Consider the following 10,743-nt stretch of genomic DNA (forward strand, 5'->3'; position numbering starts at 1 on the left):
TCTTGCCTGGAAAGTTCCATGGACCGAGGAGCCTGGTATGCTACAGTCCATGGGGTTGCAAAGAGTTGGACACGACTGAGCGCTTCACTTCACTTAAGTAAATGAAGTTCAAAACAAAGATCAGAGGAAGAAGTAGAACTTCCTCTATTTGTAGATGACATGATTATTTACATAGAAAGTCTTAATGAATCTACTACTATCAACTTCTCTCGATTACTAGCAAGGTCTCAGGATATAAGGGAAATTTTAAAAACTGTATTTTTTTATACTAGCAGGAAGCAATTGAAAAACAATCTCATTTAAAATAGCATAAAATATAAAATATTTAAATTTAATAAAATATTAATATACAAGAGTTTTACATTGATAATTACAAGATGTTGCTGAGAGACATTAAAGAAAATCTATATAAATGGAGAGATAAACCAGGTTTATGAGTTAGAGGTCTCTATATTTTAAAGAAATCAATTCTCAAATCGATTTTTAAGTCTAATGCAATCTCAATCATACTTCCAATAGGCTCTTTGTAGAAATTAGCAATTTTTATACTGTGTACAAATTTTTATACAATTCAGTTTTTATACAAACTCATTCTAAAGTTTGAATAAAAATTTAAAGGACCTAGAATGTCCAAAGCAATCTTTAAAAGAACAAAGTGCCTGTCTGTATGACTTACTCTACAGCTGTAGTAATCATGACAATGGGGTGCAGACACAAGGATTGACAAACACCAGAACAGAATTGAGAGCCAGAAATGGACCTGCACTTAATTTGATTTTTTTCTTCAACAAGGTGCCAGAACAATCCAGTGGGCGATGAGAAGTCTTTTCAGCTGGTGCTGCTGGGAAAACTGGATATGCACATGGTTGAGGGAAAGTGGAGTGGGGGGGCGGGCGGAAGGGCGGAAACATGACTCATTCTCTACCTCATACCACACACAAAAATTAATTTGAGATGGATCATAGACCTAAATGAATAAAATGGTGAATTTCAAGAAGAAAACAAAGGAGAATATCTTTACTTCCTAGGAGTTGGCAAAGATTCCTTAGGTCACAGGAAATGAAAAGCATAGATGAAAAATGGGTAAGTCAGTCTCGATATAGATTAAAACTTATGCATAGCTAAAGATCTTGTTACTGAACTGAACTTGGGTCTACTCACCTGTGCAGTAGAGCCACTGACACCGTGTTGTGGTGAAGGAAATGGCAACATTTATTATAAGGTGCTAATACAAGAAGAATGGGTGGCTCTACTCTAATATCCCAAAGTCCCTGAAAGCGTTTCAGCAAAGCATGTCTTGATAATTTTAAACTAATAAACATGAATATGAAAGACAACTTTTTAAAAAAAATTCATTGGAGTATAGTTGATTTACAATGTTGTGTTAGTTTCTGCTGTATAGCAAAGTAAATTAGTTTTATATATATATATATACCCACTTTTTAAGATTCTATTCTGATATGGGTCATTACAGAGTATTGAGTAGAGTTCCCTGTGCTATACAATAGGTTCTTATCTATTTTTTCAAAGTTATATATTTTACATATAGTAGATAAAGATTATTTTTGAGTTGGGTGATACCCTTATGAAGTATTTATTTTTTACTCATTTCTGTATATTTTAAATATTCCATTGCACATTATTTTTAAAGGTGGTTTTTAGTAGTGTATGTTAAAAAATTGATTTTTAATTCAAAAATTAAAAAGTAAAAGAAAAGTGAATAGGAGTTGAAATTAGATACAGCCTTGATAAAAATTTCTTTAAAGCTGGTTTCCTCAGGAAGGTGGCAGTTCCATCATAGTAACATCTTCAGGATGGGAGGTGCTAGGTCACATTACAAGCCTGGAAGCTATCCAGTAACGAGTGCCAAACTGATGACAGAAGAGAATGCCCTAGAGAATGTAAGGTGGCTCTAGTGGTAAAGAACCTGCATGCCAATGCAGTAGACTCAAGAGACAGGGGTTTGATCCCTCGGCTGGAAGATCCCCTGGAGGAGGAAAATGGCAGTCCACTTCAGTATTTTTGCCTGAAAAACTCCACGGACAAGAGGAACCTGGTAGGATACAGTCCACGGTGTCACAACGAGTTGGACACGACTGAACACACACACACACACACAATGTAAGAGTGCTTGGGATCCCACTGTACAAGTGGAGGGATTGTCAACGAATAGGAGGCATTACTGAAAAAAAAAAAAAAAATGGAAAAAGGTTATAAAACAGGGAACAGATAGATTTAGTCGTGTAGATTTAGTTTGTAGATTTAGTCATGGCATGATGAGGAAGTTCTCATCTGACAGTTTCCATTTTCTCAACTGAGTTTTCCAGGGAAAAAAAAGGAGGAGAGGTTTTTTTTTTTTCCCCCAAAGAGTGAAAATTTCCAGATTTAAACAAGGGACGACTGAGTTTGGCCGACAGCAAATAGTTCATTCATTTTAAGTGCCTGTGTTGGACACATAGGTCGGCGAGTCTAGCGAAAGGGCGGAAGCATTTAGCATGGGCCAGATCAAGAAGACTCCCAGTTTTCCAAACCCTAAGGCACAGGGGCAAAGGCGCCTTCCGGCTCTCGGTTCCCCAGGTACGACTCTCCACGACCTACTCACCTGGCGCTGGAGGAGCGGCCTGCGCATGTCTCTTGGGACCACGGCTGGTCGGCGCATGCGCACGGCGCCCCGTGGATTCGCGCTCCTTTTCCCCGCCACCGTTGCCCCCGGGTTCCCCTGATTTTACCCGGCGGCAGTTTGCTATCTCGGCGGCCAGAATGGAGCGAGTGGACGAACTGGAGCTGCTAATGGAGAAGAGTTTCTGGCAGGAGGCTGAGCCACCGGCGGAGCTGTGAGCGGAGCGGGGGTTGGGCCTGGGAGTATAGCGGGAGATTTGAAAAGAAAGGAGCGGGAGGCCGCATCCATTCCTCCGCGGACCCGGGCTCCGAGCACAGTGACCGAGCTCGGGTCCCGGGGTGCCCGACGAGCTTCCGGAGCTGGGGGTCCGCCTCGCAGTCTCTCTCTGGCGCCGAGCCCGAGCCAGAGCTTGAATACTTTTCCTCCTCCAGAGGTTCATTCTTAACCTCTTTCCTAAATCTGGGGAGTCTCAGCCACCTTACATGTCTTCAGGGAAGGCAATTGCAACTGCTAGATCCTTTTCTTGAAGTTTAGATGGAGAAAGTTATTCAGGAAGACGTCTGTACTCTCAAGTCTGCTTAAATGATTGGGGAAACTTGACCGGCAAGCATAGTGTAGAATTTCTGTCAGTAGTTATGATAATGAGGCTAATTGTGGTTGACGGATCTTTGCGCTTTGGGTTTTGATCAGCAGTACCTTTTGGGAGATCCTTAAAGCATCCCAGCTGACTTTGGGAAATTCATGGCCCGTGGGTAGGTGGGGTAGGTGAATAGAAGGGGTTACAAAATAATTGTGAAATTGACTTGCCCATTAGAAATAAGAAATTTCTGAGTTATTCTATGAAAAATGGTTAATATGACAGGTATTAAGCTTGCTTTCTCTACAAAGCATGAGCTAGTTGATCCCCAATGGAATTTTATAGGATTATCCTGCATTAAATAGTAGGTTGGACTAAATTTCTAAGTACTCGCCTAATTGAAATCTTAATATAATAATGAAACTCACAGTAGGACTTCCAACAAACCACCCATACTACATTTTCCCATAACAGACATCTTTTATGTTCAAAAGGATAGTGTCCTAGACATTTCCTTTTACTTGTACTTTGGAAAGGCTTGCACCAGTGGTAGGAATTTGTTGTTTGATATTTTTCAATTTATCACTAGCCCTCATAATCATAGTCCCAAAGAACTCCTCATAGAGCTTATATTTTGAAAAACCCATATCATGAACGTTTTAAATGGCATTCCTTCTGGGAAGTGGGGCTTCCCTGGTGGCTCAGGAGGTAAAGCATCTGCCTGCAATGCGGGAGACCTGGGTTCCATCCCTTGGTGGGGAAGATCCCCTGGATAAGGAAATGGCAACTTACTGTAGTACTCTTGCCTGGAAAACCCCATGGATGGAGGAGCCTGGTAGGCTACAGTCCATAGGGTCGCAGAGTCCGACATGACTGAGCGACTTCACTTTCTTTCAGTTTCTGGGAAGTTTTTTTTTTCCTCTAATAGGAATTCTGCTGTGCCCTTGCTCTCTTAATTTTTACCTCTTTTAGCCAGTGATCATTGTGATAAGCTTTCTGGAAGAAACCTAGAAGGTTGGTTTGTAGATAAAGGAGATTGGATGGCTTCTTATTTCATGCTTGTGCTACAGTAGTTTTGTATGTGTTATGCTTTAGATTTCAGAAGAAGAAGGTGGAAGCTTCCTTTTCTAAGATAGTTCTGAGCCGAGGAATGGATAACCGGTACCTGGTATTAACAGTCAATATTGTGCGGAGTGAAGAAGGAAACCATGAAAAGCACCTAACCATCACTGCTTCCCAGTCACTAGAATATAAAGAACTGTGTATCCTTAGGAATGATTGGTAATTTTTGTGTGACTTTGAGCAATGATGTGGCAGAAGCTTAAGGGTACTGTCTTAAAAACTGTCATGTGGGCTTGTGTGGATATTGCAATAATTTAATTGTTAACAAAGAGAATAGATATGAACTCAGATTAAATCTGCAAAAATAGTGCATCTCAGGTCCCTTATTCCAAAACTTGATTTTCATTGTCATTTGAAAATCAAGTGCAAGGGGACTTATTAAATTACTACTTCCTATTTCCCAGTACTTTTTGGGATTGCAGCTTAAAACTTGTTTAGTTCTCACTAAGGGCAAAATTAGTCATAAGAACATCCTTAGACTCTAGATTTCGCTACTCAATCAATATATGGTATGTGAGGGATGAGGGGGAGGTGCAGAGGTGAAGGTCTGACTTCGTCTAGGCTGCAAGTTTGACGGTTTGAACTAGATAAATATGATTTTGTTCTTGGTATATTGGGTTTGGCATCATGCCTCAGGACTTACAGAAGCTGTAGACATTAGTTTTACAGAATGAGAGAATCATTAAGAATGAGAGAAGTAGTATTATAACAACCTCATCCATACTTGGAGCTATATGTTACACTATTAATGCTTTGATAGATTTTGCAGTAGATGATGCCAGACCCAAAAATTTAGAAATTATTTCTTTACATAAAATATTTATTTATTTTTAAAGCCCCTTAACGTGTTTAAATGTAGGAATCTAAATTTTGTGTACCTTATTTTTAGGTGCTCTGTACCAGTAGAGCCAGGGGACATCATTCATTTGGAGGGAGACTGCATATCCGATACTTGGATAATAGATGAAGATTTTGGATATTTGATTCTATATCCCGACATGCTGATTTCTGGCACAAGCATAGCCAGTAGTATTCGATGCATGAGAAGAGCTGTCCTGAGTGAAACATTCAGGGTGAATAATATTAACAGCCAATGTTTCTACAGTGTCTTAAGAGTTTACAGAGCACTTTTACACTCTTATTTAATCCTCCTAACAGTCTTGTGAAGTAGATGGCATTAATTAGCTGCATTTTACATTTTACAGACAAGGAACACCAGGCTCAGAGAAGTTAAGTGACTTGTTCAGAGTTACTGTAGCTAGTAAATGACAAGGCTAGGATTCAAGGCCGGTACCCTAAGAATCCTTTGAATCTTATTTAACATTTAATAAAATAAGTAATTCTAATAATAAGATAAATAATTTAAGTGATAAAATTTTTAATTTAATACATCTGGGTATTTCCAAACTTGGCCTCATGTGATTCTCAGTAAAAGTAAATATGACAATCTCTTTTAAAGATAATATAATGGAAAATTTCAAACATACACAAAGAGATGGTTCTTATAAACTCCCATGTACCCATTTTGTTGTTCTCAAAGATTGTATTTTGCAACTTAAAACTATTTTTCAAATTAGAACTGAGGATTTAAAGAACATGTAAGCACAATATTTTTATCATATCTGATAAAATTACCAGTAATTCCTTAAGTTAATCTAATTCTCAGTTTATCTCTTAATGTTTTTTGTCAAAAATATCTTTTTATTCAGTTTGTTAGAATCGATACGCAAATTAGGTCTTTGTATTGTATTTGGTTGATATATCTCATAGTTTCTTTAATCTGTATTCTGCTTTTCACCTACTCCCTTTCAATGCCATTATTTTTTGAAGAACTTGGGTTTTTAATTGTTAAGTTTTTTTTCTTTCTCCTAGGGTATTCTTCTTTATACAGTTTGTATGTATTTAGAAAATAAAAAAATACAGCTAAGCAAGAAGAGAAAAAGGAGGAGAAATACCTAAGTAGATTTTCTAATAGTCTTAGTTATCACTTATTTGTAGTTTTTTTTAAATTGGTTGTTTTCTTCAGCTGTTTTGTGTGGGGGGGTTACTATTAACTTCTGTTTTAACTGCGTATTATAAAGCAGACCTAAATACCTTAATCTTTTAAAACCTTATTTTGAAATAATTTTAGACTCACATAGAACTTAAAAAATTAGTACAGGGATTTCCTCTGTAAGTTAATTTTTAAAATTACTGATGGGTGTTTTGGTGGACTTAATCTTGTTTTTTGATAGTTTCAAGGGGAAGATCCAGGCTAATAAAAGAGTTAATTGAAAAATAGTTTTTGAGTGTCAAGAACTTGTCAAAATCTCTGCTGTAGGGAATTCCCTGGTGGTCCAATGGTTAGGACTCGGCACTTTCGCTGCTGGGGCCTGGGTTCAGCCCCGGGTTGGGGAACTAAGATCCCACAGCTGGGCAGTGCCACCAAAAAATATCTCTGCTGTGAGTTTTTTTTGTGTTTGAGTATTTTACTCACATGAGTTTATAAGCTATGCCTTTATTGATTATTCTATGTGGGTTTATTATAAAGTGAAATTAGAGACAAATATGTTAAATATTAATATTTTAGAATATATTGAACTTTTTCCATATAGGTTATTTTTAATTCTTTCAAAATGGAAATACAGTGATTTGAAAAATATCTCACTCATAATATAATTCAGGTAATTCTAAATTGAAGAAAGTGAAAGTCACCTGTAATTCCAGTCACCAGAAAAGAATTAATATTTTGGCATTTGTCTCCTCAGTGCACTTTGGCTATGCTAGTTCAATAGGTTAGGTAATAAATATAGGATCATGTCCATTGATACGTTGTGAAATAAAATATTTGTATGACTTTTTTTTTGATAGAACTCTGATCCAGCCACACGCCAAATGCTGATTGGTACGGTTCTTCATGAAGTATTTCAAAAAGCTGTAAGTGATAGTTTTGCCCCAGAAAAGCTACAAGAACTTGCTTCTCAAACTGTTCAAGAAATAAGGCATCTGAAGGAAATGTAAGTATTTAGGAGAGGAACTCTAGATAGAGTTTTGTTATATAGCTTCTTCCCTGGCATCTATAAGGTATTTGGCTCTTAGACTATTAAATATGTCAGTATAATACTAGAATGCAGATTTCAGGGTTGTCGTATCCCACCGCAGTTCTGTGAAGAGCTTCTGAAATTGCAGAACAGGAATTCTTTGGCTAAAAATATCTTAAGTTTTCTCTGTATGCACAATAGGCTCCATAGCTGCACTCAGAGAATGTGAACTTTTTGTTTTACTTCTAGAAACATTGTGACATCCTGAAAATTGTATGGGGTTGGGAATCAGATGAACCTCCTTTCAGATTCTAGCTTTGCCAGGTTTATGACTGAACAAGTTACTGAAAGATTCTGAAAAGGGTGATAATAACCTGTTTTGCAGACTTTCTGTGACAATGGAGATAATGTACCCACAAATGGCTAATCTTTGGCATCTTATGAGTGACTACCTGCAGAGGGATTGGCATATTCTGTCTTTGTTTCCTCCTTTACTTTTATTGCAGTTCATCTTTTTTTCACAGAAGTGTTTTTATTAGTGGTGATTTTGCTTTCCAGACTAGTTGACATAAACCTACTTCTCCTGGTTGTAATTCTGTTTATTTCATTGTTTAAATAGGAAAAATGTGTTCCATAATTCCATGACAATTTACTAATACGTACAACCTATTGTTTTTTTTTTTAAAAGATTTCTTTATATTTTGGCTGTGGTGGCATGGCTCTTTGTTGCTGCACTTGGGCTTTCTCTAGTTGCAGTGAGTGGGGGCTACTCTTCATTGCGGTTCATGGGCGTCTCATTGCGGTGGCTTTTCTTTTGTTTTGGAGCACAGGCTGTTGGCATGCAGGTTTCAATAGTTGCAGTGCTTGGGCTCAGTTGTTGTGGCCCATGGGCTCCAGAGCTTGCGCTCAGTAGTGGTACACAGGCTTTGTTGCCCTGTAGCATGTGGGATTGGAGAAGGCAATGGCACCCCACTCCAGTACACTTGCCTGGAAACTCCCATGGACGGAGGAGCCTAGTAGGCTGCAGTCCATGGGGTCGCTAAGAGTCGGTCACGACTGAGCGACTTCACATTCCCTTTTCACGTTCATGCATTGGAGAAGGAAATGGCAACCCACTCCTGTATTCTTGCCTGGAGAATCCCAGGGATGGGGGAGCCCGGTGGGCTGCCGTCTATGGGGTCGCACAGAGTCGGACACGACTGAAGCGACGCAGCAGCAGCAGCATGTGGGATCTTCCCGGACCAGGGGTCAAACCATTGCATTGCAAGGCAGATTCTTTTTTTTTGTTTGTTTGTTTTTTAATTTTATTGAAGTATAATTGATTTACAATATTGTGTTAATTTCTGCATAGCTAAGTGATTCAGTTATACATACATGTATATATTCTTTTTCATATTCTTTTCAGTCATGGTTTATTACAGGAAATTGAATATAGTTCCCTGTGCTATAAAGTTGGACCTTGTTTATCCATGCTAAATGTAATAGTTTGCATCTACTAACCCCAAACTCCCAGTCCATCCCTCCTCTTTCCCTCTTCTCCTTGGTAATCCCAAGTCTGTTCTCTATGTCTGCGAGACTGTTTTGTATGTGCATGCTCAGTTGTGTCCATTGGGATATCATTGACGTATAATATTGTATTAATTTAAGGTATGCAACGTAAAGCTTTAATATGTGTGTATATTTAAAAATTCATTTTTCATTTCTGTAGGCAGTATATTGGTCCTTGTTTCCCCCACATCCTCACCTATATCACCTTTTATCCTCTGGAAGCTGCCAGATTTTAAGCAGCCATTTTCAAACAAATAGCTTTTGCCTTGTGTGGGCTGATTGTGTTTCTGTAGGTCATTTGGGGCACTTTGAGAGCACTTTGGTATTAGCAGTTGCTCCCTGGTTGAGATATTTCAGTTTTGCCTTCAACCTGAAGTTGGTTTTGTGCTTAGGCCAAACTATCTTGGCAGAGCTAGAGTCGCTAATTCTGTCTTTCCTGCTGAACTGGCTGTCCTCGAGGACTGATAGGGCTCTGCTCTGTTAGTTCTGGTAAGCCAGAGTTAGCAGAAACCTAGGAAAGAGGGAGCTTATTAAATTCGATAGTAGAAATGTTGCAGTTATATGGTTAATTTGCAGTGTTCTGGAGTCTCAGAGTTTGATGAATATGTTATTATGGTGCTATCTTTAGAAGGTGAGAAAAATGGTAAGGTTTGTCATTTGAAAGGAATGTGCAGAGTATTGGTGGTTATGCTAGTACCCAGGTGAACTCGGGCCTGCAGGGAGAAAATAATGGCAGTAAATTTTTAAAACACAGTGTGAAAGTGAAAGTCACTCAGTTTTGTCCGACTCTTTGGGACCCCATGGACTGTATAGTCCATGGAATTCTTCAGGCCACAATACTGGAGTGGGTAGCCTTTCCCTTCTCTAGAGAATCTTCCCAACCCAGGGATCGAACCAGGTCTCCCGCATTGAGGGCAGATTCTTTACCAGCTGAGCTGCAAGGGAAGCCCAAGAATGCTGGTGTGGGTAGCCTATCCCTTCTCCATTGGATCTTCCCGACCCAGGAATCGAACTGGGGTCTCCCGCATTGCAGGCAGATTCTTTACCAACTGAGCTATGAGGGAAGTCTCAAAACACAATGTAGAGGGAGCATGAGGGCTAAGAACTTAAATTCCCAAGCTGGAGCTGTGTGTCCTTTGGAAGTAACTTCTGAGCTTCAGTTTCCTCAGTTCTGAGGAGGGATGACGATAGTAGTATCTCGTAGAGAGATAACAAGGGTTGAAAGTGTTTGTGTAAATAACCTAGAATAGTGCCTGGCCTAAACTCAGCACTATATGAGTATTCAGTGTTACCATCTTCATATCTTGTTGAATTCTTGTCATACACCAAGTACTTTACATAGGCTGTTTTTCTTGATCCTCAAAGTAATTTGTGTGGTAGTTATCAGCTCACCTTATAGATGAGGAAACTGAGGCTTGGTTCACAATGAATGGCTCAGGGCTTCCCTGATCTCATTGGTAAAGGATCCACTTGGCAGCGCAGGAGACACCGCTTTGATCCCTGGTCTGGGCAGAGATGCTGCAGCGCAGCTAAGCCTGGGTACCACATCTATTGAGCTTGCGCTCTGGAGTCTGGGATGCGCAACCACTGAGCCCGTGTGCCGCAGCTACGGGAGCCTGTGCGCCCTCGAGCCCTGCTCTGCAACATGAGAAGCCACCACGAAGAGAAGCCTGCGCATTGCACCTAGATAGTAGCCCCCGCTTCTGCAACTAGAGAAAAGCTTGCACAGCAGCAAAGATCCAGCACAGCCAGAAATAAATAAATAAAATTATTTTAAAAAAGAGAGAAACAATGACTGGCCCAAAGTTATACATCTAGTAAAGATGTGTAAATAAAGAGCTAGGATTCAAACCTAA

At 39.4% G+C, this 10,743-nt stretch overlaps 1 protein-coding gene across 2 annotated transcripts in view; it reads left to right on the forward strand.

Annotated features, from left to right (window-relative positions):
• The first annotated feature begins 2,678 nt into the window (after positions 1 to 2,678).
• Positions 2,679 to 10,743, forward strand: part of DNA2 (DNA replication helicase/nuclease 2) — a 36,402-nt gene continuing 28,337 nt past the window's right edge. For both annotated transcript variants that reach the window (XR_006270888.1, XM_043476833.1), the window contains exons 1-4: positions 2,679 to 2,834; positions 4,293 to 4,478; positions 5,209 to 5,392; positions 7,170 to 7,315. Coding sequence is in view for 1 of the 2 variants with exons in the window: in XM_043476833.1 (XP_043332768.1) it covers positions 2,761 to 2,834; positions 4,293 to 4,478; positions 5,209 to 5,392; positions 7,170 to 7,315 (590 nt within the window). In the remaining variant the exon portion in view is untranslated. The remainder of the gene's footprint in view (positions 2,835 to 4,292; positions 4,479 to 5,208; positions 5,393 to 7,169; positions 7,316 to 10,743) is intronic.

This window comes from Cervus canadensis, chromosome 8 (genome assembly GCF_019320065.1).
Source record: "Cervus canadensis isolate Bull #8, Minnesota chromosome 8, ASM1932006v1, whole genome shotgun sequence".
Classification (NCBI taxonomy): Eukaryota; Metazoa; Chordata; class Mammalia; order Artiodactyla; family Cervidae; genus Cervus; species Cervus canadensis.